This window comes from Platalea leucorodia, assembly GCF_965183815.1.
Source record: "Platalea leucorodia genome assembly, chromosome: 9".
Taxonomy (NCBI): Eukaryota; Metazoa; Chordata; class Aves; order Pelecaniformes; family Threskiornithidae; genus Platalea; species Platalea leucorodia.
Window position 1 is genome coordinate 15338355 of NC_138831.1, and position 20097 is coordinate 15358451.

Sequence of the window (20097 nt, forward strand, 5' to 3'; positions counted from 1 at the left end):
AATCCAAATGACAGCCCCATACTAGCTACTATGAAGAAAATTAGCTCTATCCCAGTCAAAGCCAGGACATTTTCCCAAACCCACACTTCAAAAACAACCTCTGTTCTTTTACTGTTATTGATCCCTCCATTTGAAAATAGGTGTTGGCAAGGGTGGCCTCTGCCCATCCCTGTGTAAAGCTGGGGAGTGCAGTGCCTGTGCTGGGGGGAGCAGGACGGGGCTGGCGGGGGAGTGGCTGTGGGCTGCTGAGAGGGGCTGGGCGAGGAAAGCGAGGAGCTGCGGCAGGAGGAGGCATAACAATATTGATTTAAATAGTGTATGATCTTGTAATGAAAGACTATTGTAACACAGAAAAACACATGGACTAGATTAAGATTGCACAGGCCCGCAACACCCTTCTTCAGCATTAGAAACCTGTGTGGCCTTAACTGTTCTGCTGATGGGCTCTGAATGTGTATGCACAAATGAATAGTCAATGCCTAGAACTATTTTTTATTTTGAGAGGGATTAAAGATTTTCTACAGAAACTTGATGAATGGGACCAAGCACCAAAAAGGGCCTGGTGGTATGAGACCTGTACATTCTAAGCCTTAACAGAAAATGCAGGCTGCAAGGTCCAAAGTGGTCAGAAAATTGCAAGAGACTGACACTTTATAATGAAAGTATTAGGTTTTTGTGGAGGTGGATGACCACCCTGTAGTTTCATCTCTGACTGCACAGTGTCAGCTCTGCTGAGATGGGGCGAAGCTCCCGTGGTGCTGCCATTCCTTCTGCTGGGTGTGCATGTCCTGGGGGTAGGACTGTACTTGTTTTCATTAAGTTCATTTTTACAGGGAACAAATGTGTCTTTCAGACAGGAGTCTGCGAGTTTCTGTAAAAACAACCAGCCTGAGCTAAATTCAGTGTCCCATGGTGTCACGTCTCCCTGATGCTTCCTGCAGTACTTTGTTTTTGTCTCCCATTGTACCCTCCTGCATTCTTCACATTCAAAAAGCCATGTTTGATAAATCCATGGTGCAGACACTAAAATAGGCTTATTTTCAATGTTGTTGGCTCCTGTTGTGGTTTTTTGCACTTGTCTCTCTCCTGTCGGGAGGTTATTAGGACCATCGCTGTGCAGCAGTGACCACCCATGTATACAAGTGACTTTCTGCTGTTTTCAGTGAGCAGCAGAAAGCGCAGCACAATCGCAGCCCTTTCACCCCCCTCTGCCTTTCCTCCCTGGAGGCTTTCCCTGCTGTGTTTCCTGTTCACCGTGGAAACCACCCGTAAAACCCAGCACCAGAGGCATGGAAACATGTCATATTCCCAAAATGTGAGGGCTCACTTGAGCCCCTGTAGAAAGACCAAGGAGGTCCAAGCTGCAGTAAAGTAAGTTTAGCATCAGGTCATGGCAATGCACCTCCATGTCTCACTAAACGAAATTTCTGACTTGCACAGATTCATATGCAATACATAAGCTGAATCAAAATAACCCTTTAATGAGACCTAAGGCCTCTGTGCATGAGATCAAGGTGGCTGCCCAGCGTGGTGCATGTTCACTGTGTTTGATGTGCCATCTCCCCCATGCCATTGCAGACATGCCATCTTTGCTGACTTTAAGGTGAAAACCTTCATCCCAAGCATCCCTACATAAACTTGTACCAGGTCTGCATGGACAGTGGTCAAATAGCATTTGGAGGTTTGAGGCTTCACAGGACATAAGGCATGACTGAAAAAATCAATGTCTGAAGGACAAAACTCAATATTAGTACTCTAGTCTCAGATGACCTTTGAGGAAAAAGCCTTTCCAACTCTGGTGTCCTGTTCTTTTCCAGATGTCGGTGAGCCAGACGCAGTCGGGAAGAGGTGTGCCTTGTTTATGCTGCAGAGGGACGTGCACGGGCTTCGAGCCACATTCTTGGAGGTAATATCTTGGTCTTGATGGGCCCTGCCCTGACACTGTCCCTTTGGTCCTGTCAATATTCGGACTCTGGTGACTTTGAGTGCAAAGATGAACTGCAGAGCACTTGAGTAGTGTTGGGGGGTGCAGAGGACACACTGTCTGGATAGGACAACTGCTGAGTTAAGATGCTCATGCTCCCTGCTCTCCACCCCCCTTCCTTCGCTGGTCCTGCTTTTCTTATTTTTTGAGTTAAAAATCTCATCCACAAGGGCTTAAACCAACCTGAGGCTCTCATGCAGTGGGTTTTTTCCCACTTTTGCTAACATCACCTGCTCCCTGGGAGTTGAGACTGTCTCTGATAGGTTGGCCGCAGGTCTTGGCAGTGAGCTGTGGCTTGGGAAGAGGAGAAAGCCAGGATGAGAGATGGCCCAGCCTGCAGAAGGGTCTTGCCTGCCACAGGACTGTCTCTAGCACAGCCCTGCGTGGTTGGTGCTGTTCAGTGGGATTTTAGGATGGGGGGCACGGCGCCAAAGCTGCTGCACACTGTGCTCGGCATGAGCCACCCGATGCCCTGCACAGCATGTGTGCTGGAGCACAGATCTTCTGCCTGCATGGATCCTCTGCCTGCTGGCTTCCCAGCCTGTCAGACTGTCTGGAAATGAGTTAGTGAAAACAAATGTGTTCTTGCTTGCTTTGGAGGCAGGGAAATGCTGACCAAAAGGATAATCCCGCACTGTTGGTAGGAGTTATGCTGTGTGCCTGGCTGTCACCCTTGTCCTTGAGGCCGAGCGTGGTGCAGAGCTGGCAGGGTGAAACAAAGCCCTGTTGGCAAGGGCTCGGTGCTGCGTCCTGCTTGGCAGCACCATGGTGGCTGTTGCTGCTGGCCGTCCTGAGCACCCCGATGGCTATGGTTAGTGCCAGAAACATCTTGGTGTTTGATACTTTATTTTTGGTTTTTCCTCTTAAATGCTAATTTAGGTAAATAGCCACCAATATCAGTAGCTGGTGGGAGCTGACTAGTGCTGTGTGTTCAGCTCTGGGCAGGAGCAGTGGGCTGCTGCCCTGCCCTATCTGCTTGCCCACCCAAGTGGGAGAAACAAAGGGGGCTTTGAAATTGAAGGAAGCCATCCAGATGTCATTAATTAAAAAAAATTCATGTCCTCTGAGGTTGTCTTGCAAAACACTAGATGCTTTTCTGTGAGCCTGGAGATCTCCTCTTTGCTGTGGGCTGTGCAGCTGGGTGCTGCTGCAGTGGTGCACAGGAGCCTGCAGTCTGCAGCTGTGCTGTCTGTGCTGCTACAGAGCTTCAGCAGGCTTCATGATGGTGGCATGTAATCGTGTCCTGCAGCCTTCAGTTCCCAATTGCAATACCTCTGCTGTGTGGAAATCCAAACTTTAAAATACTCATTTTGTTGAATCACTACTCTTTTTTTTTTTTTAATTGACTCAAAGGCTGGTTTGAGTCATACTTGTTCCAGGATCCTGCTGGAGTACTTGGGGTTGCATCAGGGTTAGTTTGTCCTTTTGCTATTAGCATTTGATGGAAAAGCTGGCTAGCAGAGAGTGGCCTTATAGACTTATCTTTATGACTTATAGCTATTATAGTTAAAATGATAGATACTTAAGTATCTAATTCCTCTTTCAGCAGTCACTTTTTTAATGGCATGTAAAGCTTTGTAAGAGGCGAGGCTGTGCTCAGCTGTTAGACACTGGTGAGGGTGGGAGATTTAGTGGTGCTTGAAGGGGTTTTCAAGCAGCTCCCCATGGCAGGTGGCAGGCAGCAGTCTATCAGCGCTGCTGCAGCTGCTTTTGCTTGGGGACAGCACTTAGGGGTTCACAGTTTTCTGCTCCATGCTGCTGATGATGCCTCTGGGATGAATCGTGCTGAATTCCTGCGTGCAGCTCAGGCCACAGGAGCCTTTTATCTTATGCCATAACCCTGTTCTGCATTCAGCCTTTGAAAGAAGCTGATGCTCGGTGGCTCAGCCATCACACCATCACATGCCTCCTGCAGCCCAGCTCATATCACAAGGGTGATCTCACTTGTCACCCACAGGAAAATCTGCAAGTCATGCAAATGCAGCCAGGAAGACCACAGCCTGAGCTCCGATGTGGAGGACGATCGAAAAATTGGGCGCCTGCTGTCGGACTCCAAGTATGCCACGCTCACTGCCCGGGTGAAAGGAGGTGATGGCATTCGCATTTACAAAAGGAATCGCATGATCATCACCAACCCCATCGTATCTCGGAAAGACCCCACCTTCGACACCATCACGTACGAGTGGGCTCCCCCAGGGCTCACCCAGAAGCTGGTAAGGCAATCCACAGCACATTTGGCTGGTAGTTGTGTCACTTAACTTTATTCCAGAGCTAGGTTCTCCATTATCGGGAAAAAATAGTAAAACATATGGTTTGCCTTGCAGAGCAAAAAATATACATAACACTTTGTATTTTGGAAAACCGTGTAAATAACCAGAGTAGGTAGGAGAGGGGAATGGATTGCCTTTGGGTTTTTATAGGTTTGCTTACATTTCTAGGAGAAGTCTTAATGGATTTTACAACTAGAAAGCTCACTACTTTGGTAAAGCTCATGTCCAATAAAAACATTGCTGAGGAGAGATCCCATCTCCGCTGTCCTGCCAATTGTACAACGCCTGTGCAGCCCACGCAGGTGTTTACATGCTCCAAAACCCCAGGCTGGATGTGGCAGTGATTCCTCCAGGCCTTATTGGGGTGTCTGGGCTGGGATTTGATCCTTTCCCTAAACACCCCTGGGAGGGCACCAAGGAGGCAGAAAGCTGTGCAAGCTGTGGGACATGCACAAGGACAATGAGTTATCACCAGAGACCTCTCTCCATGCTTCTAAAACAACGTGGGTCTGGACTGGGCTGCTGGGAGCAGAAGTGGAGACAAGCTATTTGGGTGGTTTATTTGGGCAGGAGTGGGTGGTTTATTTGGACAACTGTCCTGGGCTTTGGCATCCCTGTTGGAGAGGGAGGTCCTGCCTTGCCTGTTGAGTCTGATCTCTTGTAAGTCTGGGTGTGAGCCTGTCCCAAAACCAGCCAGAGCAGGTGGAGGTAGCTAGCTGGGACGCTTCCACTAACCTGGAGGGTTTTTTTCAGCAAACACTTCAGGAAATTATGCTTCAGTCTGTCTCAAAAGCAGAGAAATTAAATCAACGTGGAAAGAAGTAATGCTGCATCTAAATCCAGTGCTGTGTTTGTAAATCATTCTGTTACGGAAATGGGCTTTAATGCTAATGGCAAAATAACTGTCACCTTTAATATAGTAATTTTCTTTGCTTGCTGAGGTAGTCATTAAAATCTTGGACTTAAAATAGGCCTGGCATCTCAGGTTTATTAACCAGGAGTGCAACTAGTGCTCACTTGTGCCTCTGTAGATCACAGAATGGCCCTAAACCTCCCCAGAATGCAGCCTTGTTTCCTGTTGAATGCTGTGTCACCTCAGCCCCAGACAAGTGTCCGTAGGAGTACTGAAACGGGGCCAAAACAGTGTGCTGACAGTGCTTACTTTGTGGCTTAACTTCTTTGTAATGCTGTTTTCTTTAATTTTGTCCCAGATTTGCTGGCAAGCAGAGGAGGGGGAAAGGGGGTTTAAATTCTACTTGTGGCAGGCAGCGTGATGCTGGGTGGGCAGTTGGGTGGTCGTGCCTCTGGGCTCCCCATCTCCTGCTAGAAAACATCCTCCAGCAGGGGCCCGGGGCGACGGAGCGGAGCCGTGGGCTCAGAGGCCCTTTGCCAGGGACCCTCCCATCACCTCTGCTGGAAGGCAGCAGCAGCCCGTCCCTGTCCCCAGCAGGCTTGCGGAGCTCGCTCCCCCAGGGAACAGGAGCAGGAAAGCTCGTCGTGCCAAGGTGTGCTAGCCTGGAGAAAAGCTAAGCTGAGCTCTGCAGCTGGGAGCATCCTGCCCGCAGCTCCTGCCTGCGTGGGCACGAACTCTGCCCATCACTGCTGCCAGAGGAACCCCTCTCAGATTCAGCACTGGAGCTGGGATTTTTTTTTTCCTTACAGCTAAACATAGTCTGGTCCAAGTGAAAATACTTGTTTAGGTTTTGTAAAGAGAACTCCGAGTAAAAAGAGGAGATGGAAAGCGTGGTGCCATGCTGAGGGCTGGGTCTGAAAACAAGCCCCCAGCCCCTCCTTCGTTCCTGTGCCTGGTTTCTGTCTGGGCAAGCAATATTGCTGTGTGGGAACGAATGGAAGTGGTTTTCAGTGTGTGGAAGTGTTAGCCAGCAGAGCACTTCTTGAGGGAAAGCATTTAACTGGCTTTTAACTGTGTTGTGGTACTAAAAACATCACATATTACACTGTCATTAGTGGACAGCTTTTGCTCTTCAAATTAAACAAATAGTTTAAAGCTGCTGAAAATTGCAAACAGATTTTTTTAAAGAATTGGGGAAACAAATGTGAAATTGTAGCTGCAGACCCAAGAGGCAGACTGATTATTTCTTAAGACTCAGTTGCCATCACTCCCTTGGAAAGGCTGACTGGGAGTGGCATGCAGTCTGTACCGGGAATGCAGTTGAGGCCTGTGGTGCTAATTGGAGCAGACTGCTGGGCTTTAATGAGGGACTGAGACCCCCCCCCCCCCCACGCATCTGACTGGCTGTTTAATCGTAGCGCTGTTGCTCCCAGCCTCTTCTTTCTTTTCTTTGGTAGGAGCTGGCCCAGCAGGAATGTTTGTTTAACCACTGTTTGCCTTCCGCAGGTCCCGGGGGGAATCTGGGAGCTGGTGAGGGATGGGGAGAACAATGCTGGCACTCTTCCCACCCAGCCTGATTCATTAAGCACGCTGCCCAGCCTGGATTTATCAGAATCCCGGGTTTCCCTGCTCTGCAGGCTGGCTGCAGCACGGTGCTGCTGGCACCTTGGGGCAGGGTCAGCTCCTTGCTGTGAAGGATGCTGAAACTGCAGCTCTTGGGCTGCTTTCTTCTTCTATAGGGCTGAACCCCGACCATAGCCCCTCGCGAGTCTGTCTTTGGGGTGATCCCGAACGCAGCCCCGTGCAGCGGGGGCACTGGGGAGCCCAGCGGCTCCCCCACCCGCAGCAGCAAACTCCGTCCCTGCAGCGCTGGCAAGGGGGCAGCTCAAAGCATGCGCTTCATGAAAACTTTTCAACTCTTTATAGTGCATGAGCAAACTGGAAGATATCTTGGTTCAAGTAAACATGTGCAGGAGCTTTGAAGACAACCTTGATAAATTTTGGCTTGACAATCAACTTGACAAACTTTTAGAAATGCTGGATGTCAGCCATTCTCGGGATAGTTTAAAAGGGATTTGGGCCAAAAAGCTTTTAGTGTGTAACTGACTTGCTCCAGTGATTTCCTTCTGAAGGCAGGCTGGAAACTTGGGATTGTTTTTAATATTGTTGTCCTGAAGTGGATGGTCCGATAATAGGAGGAAGTTCAGAGCATGTTTTCATTAAGCCGTGCCTGGAGAAGTTATGAAGTAGATATTCAGGGTCCTTGGGGAAAGTGAAAAGAACAGATCATAAAATATCTCCAAAATCCAGTAGTTAACAGTGAAAACCTAAAATGTTCTTCCTCAAAATTATCTTCAGTAAGGCAATGTAGTAAAGTATTTGATGGTAATAATACATGGTAGCAGCAGAAGAAACAACTTTTTATTGTCCTTCATGTCAGTTTTTTGGTGTCAGGTTGAATTTTTTCCTTGATCTGTTCTCTGGACACATTTTGACATCTGCGATTTATAACTTTAAGCATTCCCTTGATCAGGGAGTGAAATCCCACCACACGTCTGGGCAGATATTGGAACTTGCCACTAAGCAGTCCAACTGTACTTTTAAGAAAAGCAAAGTCCCAAGCCTTTCTCTCACTTTCAGCACAGACATTTCGTATTGGCAAAGGAGAGTCTGGTGCTGGAGTGGAACAAGACGCTTTGGATGCACGTGCTGGCATGGTGCTATTCTTGTAGCTCTGGTATAAGTGTTCATTAGTCTTGGCACGTTTGTAGTGGAATTTCTTCCATTAAGATCCTACTCTGTAACTACTCTGCTAGTGCTCTTGCTGCACTAGCCAGCGCAGGCTGCACAGCATATGCTGTCTTAATGTTCATGGTTGTACACCATCAAGGCTTTGGTTGCTGCTCTTTCCAGTTGTCAGATACCACTGGCAGTATCCTTATTTCGTGGGGCAGTGCCTGTGTGAGGCCTGGGAGGAGCTGTCAGGGAGTTCTTGTCTCTTGCTTCTGTAGTTCCTATTAGGATTTCTTACTCCTGTGAAAGCCATCTGTGCACCAGATCACTTCTACAGCATCCCACAATTCTCTAACTAGCTATTAGCAAGCAGCACCTTCTCCCACGGGGCAACAACCTTCCCCCAGTAAACTTCTGGATCTCAATCCTACCCTTTGCACAGAGGCACGATATACTGAGTGTTGATGTCTAATATAATGTGCAGCAATGTTGACATGCACTCCAAGAAACGGGGAAGAAGCCCTGCCTCCAATAAATCATTTATCTATTGTTGTTGCAAATCTTCAGGCAGGAATCTTGCCCTGCAACGCTGCTATCTGACTGAAAGTAGCCGAGATGGAAGCTGACTTTGAAGTTTTTACAGATGGGATGAGTTGTTCAGTGTTGTGTAAAGGTTTCTGTATTTAAAAGGCCATACTGAACCAGACTGTGTACAGTAAACAGTTAATCACTTCTCTACTTTTTTAAAATTCAGTTTTCAAATGCTGACCAAGTAAGAAACAAATCTAATACAGCTGGATGCTGGTCTTTAAAACGGAATGGCAGAGAGCCAACTGGCTGCCCCTTAGCTCTTCACACTACAATAGGAAAAATGCCTTGAGTGGGAAACTCCCTTCCCCTTAGCACCAGGCCAGAAGTTAACTGTACAGACCCCACCGTCCTGCAAATGCTAATTCAGCATGGGACAGACCTCTCACAAGATTGCTGTTTACTTTGCTTTTAAAATAGTGGATAGTGGCCAGTTGAGTAGGAGACTTTATTTTGGATAGTTTCTTGGCATTTACTTTCCATGTTGCAGGGCATCAGTGACCAAAACCTTCCTGTTACTGCAGTATCAATAGTTGGGCAGAGTTGGCGGCTGTCAGTGGTATATACAGACTCAACTGCTATCTGGCTGCTTTCTCTTGTATTAAGATTATTTTTTTAATTGATAAAAGGAGCTCTTTCACTGTAAATTATGCTGCATGCAGCCTGTGAGGGCTGTGGAGTGCTCTTGGTGCAGCTCCCCGGAGCTTTCCCCATCCTGGCATGAGGCAATGGGAAGCTGGCTGGTCTCAGGTTTTGATGTTATGGGTTTCTGGTCTTTTCAGCAGCCTTGTTGTCAAATTACCTGGAATAGTGGCATGCTAGTGCCAGCAAGGGAGGATGTATTGGGATCTGTGTGCAAACTAGTGAAGCGAGTCTTTGAAGCTGCTTTGCTTCCTGGGGAGTCCAGTTTATTTAAAGAACAAAACCAAAAATCCTCAAAAAAAAAAAAAAAAAAAAAACCTGTTCTCTGAGGATGAAGTGATTAACAATAGCCTGGCTGCTACGTGCATCTGAGTGAGTTCAGCCTTTTATTTCTGAAGTGTAGGTTAGAACAATTCAAAGGGGAAGGGAGGGGAAGGGGCAGGTTTTCTGCCACCACTCTAACGCGAGCGGAGCATCTGTTTGCAAAGCACCTGCACAAAGAAAGCTCATGCTTCTCTGCCAGAGGCGGCTCAGAGTAACTGTCGGTGCTCTCTCCATCCCAGGCCATGCAGTACATGGAGCTGATCCCAAAGGAGATGCAGCCGGTGGCGGGGACAGACGGGGCGTACTATCGCCGGCGGCAGCTGATGAGACAACTCCCGCTGTATGACCAGGACCCGTCCCAGTGCCACGGCCTCGCGGAGGGCGAGCTGAAGCTGATGGAAGACTTTGTGAAGAAGTACAAAGCTGAGGCGCTGGGTGTTGGGGAGGTGGCACTGCCGGGCCAGGGTGGCAGTGGGAAGGAGGAGGGGAAGCCGCAGGACAAGAGCATCGGTGCTGGCAAACCCCCTGAGTCCACCAACGGAGCCCTGGAGAGTGCACCCGCGGGAGGGCACTATGTAAGTGCTGTGATCCATGGCAGTGGGACAGGCTGGCAGGGGTGTCCTGGCTCTGCTCTGAGTTTGGGGAGCTTTCAGGGAGCAGGTTGAGCCTCAACTAGAGGGGGAAAAAGACTGCACCAGCCAGGGTTACCTGTTCCTTGTTCACAATACTGTTCTCTGGGCTTCTCCAAGTCTGCTGCAGTGCTTTTTCAAACTACGGGAGCAGTGCTGCGATGCTCAGTTGCATCATGGCGTGCTTTGGTATAGCACTCTGAAAGACCCTGGTGGGACCCCTTGCGTGCTCCCGCCTGCTCTGCTGAGCAGAAGTATCCATCTAACAGGGATGAGGAGGGGTGGGTTGTCTCCTTTTCACCGTCTTCCTTCCTCCACAGCAAAAGCTGTGCTTAACCACCAAGGTAAGCAAATCTTCTGTTAGCTGTAGGAGCCAGTGATTTTAACATTGGATTCTTGGCAGCTCTGAAAGATTAGGCATGACATGTCCCTGGGTGATTGAGAGTCAATCAGGTACTCAAGATCAGAAACAGTTTAACTGTGAGTTAGTATTTCCAGCTAGGCTTCCAGACCAACGCAAGTGGAAAGACTGCAAGTGATGGTAGGTGGTGGCTCAGCCTAATTAATGCAAAGCTGTGAACATGGTGATAGTGCTCCCAGGGCTGTAATTGCTCGGGGGAACTTTGAACAGACCATGCATGTCTCTGGGCATACAAATACATTTCCACAGAGAAAGGATTGAGATTCCCTAACACCCTTCTAGATTCATGTTCTCCCAGCACTGTCTGGAGTGGCCATTGTGGTTGCTGAACAAATGCTTACCATAAAATATGGTGAGTAAAAATTTTGTACGGCCCTTGGGAGGGTAACTTGCAGCGGAGGATTTTAAAGCTGGGGAAAAAATGGTGTCTGAGTGTTTGTAAGGCAAGATTTTCCTAGCCATTACTGCACTGAGATTGTAACATGTTAAAAGCACTTTTCATTTTAATTCCATATTGGGTAATGTCTCCCCTCTGCTATGGCCTTTTCTATTAATGCTCATCTGACTTTCAGAGTCCAGTGACACCGTAGAAGTTTTTCACTATTGCAGAAAAATACTGAATTGGACAAAGAATTTTAAGCTTAAAAAAATAACCAAAAAAGGAAGGTTTCCATTAAACATATTAATAAAAGTCATCTTAGCAATGAGGGTTTATTTAGACTGCAAGTTTGTCCTTCCAAATAGATACATAACTGTGATGTTATTTGCTGTAGTTTAAAGCATCATTTTTCTAGAGGCACTAGCTGAAAAATGGAACAGCTTCAAAAGCAGTTGCAGGAGATCCACTTCGACCAACACACTGTGCAGCTCAGCTCACAGCAGGCTTATGAAATACTGTGGTTTCTTGCTGTACTGAAGACAGACCTCCTGTTTCCCACTCTAGCAAAACACCGCTTTAAAACATCGTTTTAATTTGATCTCCCATGCAGGAATTAATGCAGCTGACCTGAGTGGGCTGTTTCCCAAGATCTGAAATGTGCTAAACATCCAGAGGTCTGCTGGCTTTCACAAAACTGCACTGGAAGAAAAATTCTGCCATAGAAGAATGAGATCTAGCACTTTACTTTGCAATGTGTGTGAGGCTGAAAGTAGGTGGGAGCAAAATGGGCTATATGAAGACTGAAAGAGATGTAAAGGGACTGAGAAATGAAGTGCACAAAGCTGATGACACTGGAGGTTTTAATGTTGTTGATGTATTCAGGGTTGATCAGCACACTACAGGTGTGGAGGTTTAGGTACCTCTCTACTTGTGTGATCATCTCCTGTGTCTCCTAAACCCTGGGTGTTAAACGCAACGCCTGCTCTCACTCTTGAGGAAGCTCCCTCGAGCCTCCCTCCACCGCTGCTCTCTGGGATGCTGCAGGTGATGCCCACAAGTGCCACCAGCCTGCCCAGGGCCACTCCAGGGTGTGCTGTCCTCAGCTGGGAGCGTGTTTGTCCCCAGCCCTCAGACCTGCAGGACTGCAGCAATGAAGAAGGCTTTTTGAGAAAGTATGTGTGCCTTTGGTTCAGGGGCATAGGGGGCAAATACGGTGCTGAATAGCTTATTTTGGAGATCCTGATTCTCAAGTAGTTTGTGTGATGTTTCTTCATTGAGTCCATTAGAAGTAGGACACAGATTTGAATCTATTAAATACCAAACGTCTTAATCAGCACCAGCAGCTTGACTTAACCCTATTTCAGATCAAGGTGTGAGTCTCAACTATAGATTTATGAAGATGAGGTGTGAAAAAACAAAACCACTGCCCTTACTGTAGAAGAGAATAAACCCAGAAAGCACCAATGCTGCACCAAAAAAAGCTGGAATGACTTCCTCGGGTGTTTGTGTGGTCCCTGTGCTAAGGCTATTAAACCTCTTATTGCACACTTGGGCTAGCTGTGTTGAAATTGGTGTGTAAAGGAAAACATACAGGGCCAATGTAAATCACCATGAGAGAGGCGTCTGAGCTCAAACAGCTTTTTGAACTTCTCTGCTGCAGAGAGGGGCCCCATCACTGTAATAAGTCTGTCCATGAGCTGAATATTCTCCACCGAGCATAAAATCATCTTTAACCCTTCCAGAACTGGAAAGTCTCCTGGTGTTACAAGTCACTGTGATGGAATCAAATAAAATCCTGAAGCAGTTGATCAAAATTAGCTATTGTCTCAAAAAGCTTGAGGCTAGCAATGTAGCGAGCGCTCAGGGGAAGCCTCATGGTGCCTGGGGAGCTCCTTCTGTGAGAGCTGTCATTGCAAAATAGCAGCCAGTGGAGAGAGCAAGTTTGAAAAAGCTTAGGAGAACAGGACACTTTCTTGGCCAACACCTCTGGTAACTCTGCTAATAAAGTCTTCACTCTTCTCCCTACCCAGTGGAGATGTAAAATGAGTACCAAGCTGTAATCCCATCTTAAATTTGAAGAGCCAGTTTTTATTTAGTGTGTAAATGGCAGGGGGATGCAAGTTATATGATGCTTAGGAAAAGCCCTGTGAATAATTGCCATGGAAAGAAACAGCAAAATAAGTTGTTTTTTTAACAATTCTTATTGGCAAGAAACTTAAGCTCAGAGTTGGAAAGCTGCTTGTATTTGTTCTCGCTGTTAGATCTTGCAAGATAAGCAGGGCTGGGATGGATGGGTCTGGCAGTTTCTCTGGTGGTGACATTGTGGAGGCAGCTGCGGGGCTGGGCTCTCTGGTACCCTGATTTGCCCAAATCTGGTGCCTTGGGGAGGTATCAGGGGCGTGGAGGAAAAATATGGCCTTGATCCCATATGATGGGTGCAGAATTCATCGGTGCCTGTCTTCCCCTTGCCGACAGTGAGGCCGGTGTGCCAGGAGCAGTGCTCTGCTAGCTGCTCCGCACCAAGTGCGGCAGCTTCACATACTTGTTTTCTTGTTTATAGAGATCAGAAATAGCAAGGCTTCTGCACTTCTCCACTTCTGCTGGAGTTTACTCCCTCATTGGCGTGGGTCTTGGGAGTACTTAGAAATACGTCTGAAGCTCTTTGCAGTGGAAGAAGCAGTGTAAGCAGACATATCCCCTTTCAGACTCACAGGAAAGCCAAGCCAGGAAACCTTGTGTCTCCTCTTGCGCTGCCTTTGCTCGTCATACAGGATTTGCTGGTAAAACAGGAGATGCCCGTCAGCCTGGTGGAACCGCTCCAAGGACTGTGGGGCTGTTACTGAAAATCCAGACTGAACAAAGGAGGAGGCAATAGCAAAATGCGTGGTGTGCTAGAAATAATAGTAACAAAACAAAGAAAAGCCACTTGGTTGGTGTAGATAGACCTGTAGCCTTCTGCTGTAAAGGGAGAAATGAGTTTAAGAAAATTCCTTAGATATAAAGAACAGTCCTTTTAGCACTCATGCCATGAGCTATCAAAAGGGGCTGGACGTGGTGAGGAAACTTGTCTGTAGTTTGACACTTGCAGAGCTCGTAGAGAAACCTGCTCCCTCTGTTCCCCCAGAGAGGCCGTTTTGCTGCTGCATTACTGGGCTCGTAGCAGTGAGGATTGCCGGGGGTCCTGTACTCCCAGCACCAGGTTTCCCAGGCCGTGGTGACATCGGGGTGTTGTTCCTCAGGACACGGACTGCAGCTGCCCTGCGGGAGGTCCCCCTCCTCTGTCCCTACCCCATCCCTGGAGCCCTCCTGCAGCTTAGGAACTATTAGTTTACCTTCTGCCGAGAAATGTATTTTTGTGTCTCTTCTACCCACCTATTAGAAACTTGTTGACTTAAATAGGAGCATTTGTAAATGGAGTTGTTGTCTGAGCGTGGAGTGGGAAATTCCTGACCCCCCTGACCCTGTGCCTCTCGGAGCGTGCTGGAGGGGACACACCGCTGTGCAAATGCTCTGGCCGGGCACAGCAGCTTCAGCTGCGTGCAAGCTGCTTCACACTGTGTCTTGGTTTTGTAAAAGCCCCAGCCAGCCTGCTGCGGAGATTGCTAGTAGAAGTCTGGCCTTCCAGCCAAGGGCTCTGCTGGAAGAGACTGGGGCTGCTACTTAAGAGCATTTCTTTTAGGGAGTGACAAAGCACAGACTCTGCAGCTATTAGCCTGACCTGGACTATCCAGGCTTAAATGGGAACTTAAATAACAACGCCTCAGCTGTCAGCCTCAGAGAGGAGAGTTTTAAAGCTTGCTTTTAACTAATCGCAGGATCACTCTGCAGGCACAGATAAAGAGTAAACCCAGTTGGTCTTGTGTGTAATATGCACAGACGCTAATTCATCTTCAGATTAGCCAAACCTAATTCTGTCTGTTTGGACTGTCATAAATTGAAAGCACTGTGCTGAAATCTGTAGAGTGACATCTGTCTTAAGCATAGACATATATATTAAAAAACAGTGAGAAAAGGCCAAAGTTCCTAATCTCTATGCAAAATAACATCTTTGACATGCTGCACTTCTGTACTATAGGATATCTTAACTCCTTCTTGGAGAACCTTTGGATTTTAGTGAAGGTTGGTTTTAGCTTGTGAGGGTCCCAGAGGCCAGACACTTAGCTGATGGTGGGTAGTGCCATTCTTACCTGCCCAAGGATCTGGCTGGAAGAAAGTAAACAGTACTCCAGGTGAAGATTGGCAAATACATATTTATAATGACTTTTAATTATGTTACGGCTTAACACTCTGTCCATACGTAGCACTGGTCCGAGTGTTTGCACAGGATGTGGGGCGATAGACTTGGAGGTGTTGCTTCTGTTTGCCATGGGTGCCCTGCGATGCTCTCTGTGATGTCTGAGTCCTACTGCACAATTGAGACACTTTTTCCAGCACTTTTCTCAAGCTGCAACCATTGCTTTCCCTTCAGTTTAGTGTTTCCTTGCTCTTCCACCTTGCTGCGCTGTTTCTATAGCCTCATTTCACAGTGGTGTGTTTGCTGGGCCTTCCAAGCTGATAGAGCTGTAAAATCTGGCTTTGGTATTCTCAAGTTTCTCTTCACAGAACAAGAGCTCAAACAAAAAACAACTGAAGCTATGCAGCTTAGCAGTCCTGGAAGTAAACATTTTATTTCCTCTGCCCTCCTTGGCACTACGGGATGTTGAGCAGGAACATGGTCCTTCAGACTATGTAGAAGTGGGAAGCGTTGAGGACATGCTTGGAGATTGTGTTGTTCTGTTTTGCTAACTGTGCTTCTTACCAGCTGTGCGGTTAAGAATGATGCATTGAAAAGATGCCGTGAATGTCTGAGAAGTAAATATCCATCCCGTGCACTGAACATCGCTGCTTTGTTGCCACCTGACATGCGCCCAGCCCCACGCTCACTCCACTGCCTCTCTGTTGCAGCGCTGCGAGACCTGCAAGCAGGCGGTGCCAGGGGACTGCCCGGTGGTGTACGCCGACAGGGCAGGCTACTCCCGGCAGTGGCACCCGGCGTGCTTCGTGTGCTGCCGGTGCTCCGAGCCCCTCGTCGACCTCATCTACTTCTGGAAGAGCGGGGCTGCCTGGTGCGGGCGTCACTACTGCGAGAGCCTCCGGCCGCGCTGCGCTGGCTGCGACGAGGTAGGGACCGGCCAGCTTCCCCCTGCCTGCTGCTCCCTGTCTGTGCTGGGGGCCTGGCACGGGCTAATTCGGGGCTTCTCTGGCGTGTGTCTTAACCTGCTCGCCTACCCACACCTCCCGGGATGCCCTCTGGGAGCGGCTTCCTTCTGGTGCTGGTCACCAGGTCTGCGGCTGCTCTGGGGCCATGGAGGTGCCTAAAGAAAAGGGGGTGAAGAAGCATGGTGTTAACGACAGTCCCAGATAGCTACGTCATATCTATCTCAGAGCAACAATCCACCTCTAGTTGCATTTAAAACCTGATGTTTTTATAGTGCTTAATGGCTCAGGAGCAGTCCTGTGCCTTTTATTCACCTGTTCCCAAAGGCTGGCCTCCCGATGGCTAATGGGCTTGGTGGGAGGCACAGGGGTGGTTCTCCCGGCTCCTGCTGTGCTCTGGCTTGGTGAGATGGTGGAAATAAGCAATTGTCTGTCCTATAGATCATCTTCTCAGAGGACTACCAGCAGGCAGAAGGGATGACCTGGCACAAGAAGCACTTTGCCTGCCTGGAGTGCGAGACGCTGCTGACCGGCAAACCCTTTGCTCTGGACAACGCCAGCCTCCTGTGCACGACCTGCAGCAAAAGCAAACGCCTCTGAGCAGGGAGCAGCCCGGGGGCGAAGCGGGCTCCCCAAGGTCCCACCAGGATTGGGGTCATTTGACAAGTACACAAGAAGGGGAAGGTTAAAAAAAAAAATAAAATTAGAGCCTTGCTATTCACTTGCAAGCAACTAAGTGCCCCCTTGCATCCAATACAGCTTGCAGGAGAATATTTCCTTGGGGAGGAAGCAAAGGAAATTCGTACGCCTGCGGGTGGGAGGTGCACGGTGTATCTGACTAGGAGGGATTGAAAAGGAGGTTCTGTGTTGTGCTGTTTTTTATAAAGTCTCTCCAAGCTTCTTCTAAGATCTTGCAATAGTCTTTTGGAAATAACACATCTCAAAAGTAACTTTTGGCATACTAAACCTATGGTCATGGTCAAAAACAAGGGTTGTTCTTATTTTTTGAAATCCATACTGGAAGTTTACACTAACAGGCTGCTGACAACTGTACTAAAGCAATGGATTTGAAGAATTTGATTAACCTGGGTGATTACTTTCTGAAAGCAAATGATATGAAATTGCAGCAATGTGTAGCTGTAGCTTTCTCCTCCTAAGTGTACAATAATGTAAAAATAACGAGTTGGCACGCAGGGCGATTGGTTTAACCCTGGCAAGATGGGAAGGGTGCAGCTCTGCCCCGGGGCAGCTGACTGGCTCAACCCATGTGAGCTTTAGCCCTGAAACTGGAATGCAAAAGCATTCCTGGCAGGTCCCACCCAACCAGGCTCCCCAGCCTCTCCCCTGCCTCCGACTGCCTGTTATCCAGGCGAGTGTGTTTCCACAGAGCGGCATTGTGTTCCCACCACGATGCTGGAGGTCATTAAACATTTAAAGTATGGGCCTTTATTTCAGCTGGGTTTGACCAGGAATTTTATGGAAAACAGCTTTCCAGCCTAAGCTGTCTTGGGGGGCTTTTGTGTGTGAAATGCTGCAATGCCGTTTTTTCCCTGCAATGCATCAGTGACCCTCTCCAAGAACCAGGGAAGCATACCTTCCCGTCGGAGCCAGCAGCACCTGCTCTGCCCTGCTCCTCATCCCTCAGCTCCCGGTCCCTAGGGGAGGTCACCATCGCTTCTTGGATCTGCTAGGGGTGACACCATCCCAGGATCCGGCACTGAGTCTCTGCGGATAGTATTTGTTCCCTAAGTCATGCAATGCTTCTGGTGGTGACTGAAGATATCAGATAGTCCAGGCTGGCAGATGTCTCTGTGCTCAGTCTTTTTTCTTATATTAAATGTCTACATTATTTGCCAGAGAACTGGAATATTTTTTGCAGAGGTGAGTATGCAAGGAGCTCACAATTGCTAGGTTTTCTTTCTGCTACAGAAGACGCTGTTTTCTCTTTAAAGCGTGCTCCGTGCTGTGGATGTTTGCTTGCTTATGATAAAATAACTTGCAAATGAGAGTTGGGGGAAACTGTGCCTGCTGCAGGGTTACAGCATGCGAGTCTGGGCTGGACTCTGCCTCTCCGCAGCTGGAGAGGAGCAAGCCAAGTCCATCACCATCTTTGAGTGGGTGAGACCAATGTGATGTAAAGACATACCTGTACGTGTGGGGTGTGAGTGCCTCTTACGCTTTGCCCATGCTGTTGCATGGTTGGTATTCCTGGAAATGCTGGGGTATTTAAAGAGAGTAAATGAAATGCTTGCTCCGGAGCTGGAGCAGAGCAGGAAAATCCCAAGGTGGCAGTGACAACCGTAGCTGTGGGGGTGACAGATGTGTGTTGCAGAGTATCACAGTGCATGTGCTCCTGGGGTTGTTTGTTTATCTTGGGTTAGTCAACACATGCATTGAGCGCCTGGGGCTGTTGCTCCTGTAAACTCAGTCGGATGATGCAAGTCAAGAGAGGATGTGTAGACTTGAAGTTGTATGAGGAATAATAAAGCTCCCTTGGATACAGGCACTTTGGTAAAGTGGGAATGAAAAATAAAGCCCAGTGCTTAGCTTTATTGCCTCTTCTTCATTTTGTTACAAGGGAAACGTCTTTACATTTTTGTAAATTTTTTTAAAGATGCATAGTTGTTCTAAACCCTGTAATGTTAAGGCAGCCAAAAGTGCACACACTCAGTGTAAGCAGTGGTAGCATTTCACAGGTGATTCACACTATTCCTATGTCAGCACAGACATTAACATCCAAACACCATTCTCTGAGGGAAAGTCTGTCTGTTTGCACACACAGCTGGTTACCTCTTAGAGTGATCGGTCTACAAGGTGGGTGCACAGCTGTTACATGGGTGTCTGGAAGAAAATTAAATGTAAAAAAAAAATCAACAAAACACTGAGTTTTTAAAAGTGAAAGACTATTAACTAAACTACTGCCATCACAGAAAACTCAACAGCGTGCTGCAGTCTTCTCCCTGGGTGTTTTTGGTTTGTTTTGCCTTGGCTGGCTGCGTAGTCCTTGCAGGGGTTGTGATAAACTGAGCACAGGGGAGGGGTGAGCCAGACCCCTGCCTGCGGTGGGGTGTTCCTTAAACTTCAGTGTCTGAATGGGGATGCTGGCCATCCCTGCTCCAGAGCTGCTTCCCCCTGCAGCCACCTGCCCTCCCCAGCACGAATCCAGGGGCTGTGCCAGGCAGCGTGGTCCCACTCCTTGGCTTGCCAAGTGGGGGGCTTGAGGGACCTCATGAGCTGGGTACTGTGCTCTCAGCACTGACACTATTGAGCCCCACAAAGTGTGCAGTGACGATTTTTCCTTTTATTGAGTATTTGACACCAAGTAAGCTAGCTTAAGAGGTGTATGGTGTGCATCAAGTCCAGAAGAGATGATGGTGGGTGGTTAGGGCATGTCCCCAGGGTGGGGATGCTCGTCTGGACCTTGAACATATGTTGCCAAACCCATGTGGATGGGGATCCTTGTCCCGTGCCTCTGTGCAGAGAGGAGTGAGGTAGCTCTCAGCTCCCTATGGTTGGCACGTTTGCTGCATCTGTGGGGCAGCACCGATACGTGAGCCCTTTAGAGGCAGGATTTCCAGTGGACCCCTCTTCTTGTGCAGTCCCCCTCCTGGGGAGGTGTGCAGGTAAAAGGGATCCCCCTTCCACCACTGCCAGGGTTAAACACCAATGGAGCCTCAAAGGGAGGGAGTGGAGAAGAGGCGGTTCTTGTTTTCTCTGCTGGAGAAGAATGTGCGTGGTGGGAGCTTGGGTAAATGTCAGAGCAGAGGCGCTGGGAGAGGACGGCGTTCTGGGGGGAGCGCTGGCACCCCAGTACGGCAGCAGGGAGGGAGGCAGAACACCAAGACCGGTACCTGCCTCCATGTCCAGCAGTGCGTTACTGTCCACTGTGACAGTGGGTGACCCTTCCCTCGTCCCCAGTCGTTGCTCCTGGGGCCTGTGGGGGCAGGGCTGGGTCAGCCCCACCACCTTCCCTGTGGTGGGGTGGTCTCTGAGTGAGAGAGAGGTCACATCCACTTCACGTACAAGGATTGTCCTCAATGATAGTACCTGTGTTGGGCTTATCTTACCGGACTGTGGC

At 48.5% G+C, this 20097-nt stretch overlaps 1 protein-coding gene across 1 annotated transcript in view; it reads left to right on the forward strand.

Moving 5' to 3' along the window:
• LMCD1 (LIM and cysteine rich domains 1) overlaps positions 1-19068 on the forward strand; it is a 36270-nt gene extending 17202 nt beyond the window's left edge. Inside the window, exons 2-6 of the mRNA XM_082322357.1 lie at positions 1818-1906; positions 3942-4197; positions 9634-9969; positions 15768-15983; positions 16461-19068. Coding sequence (XP_082178483.1) covers positions 1818-1906; positions 3942-4197; positions 9634-9969; positions 15768-15983; positions 16461-16619 — 1056 coding nt within the window. The 3' untranslated portion in view covers positions 16620-19068. The remainder of the gene's footprint in view (positions 1-1817; positions 1907-3941; positions 4198-9633; positions 9970-15767; positions 15984-16460) is intronic.
• Positions 19069-20097: the final 1029 nt, after the last annotated feature.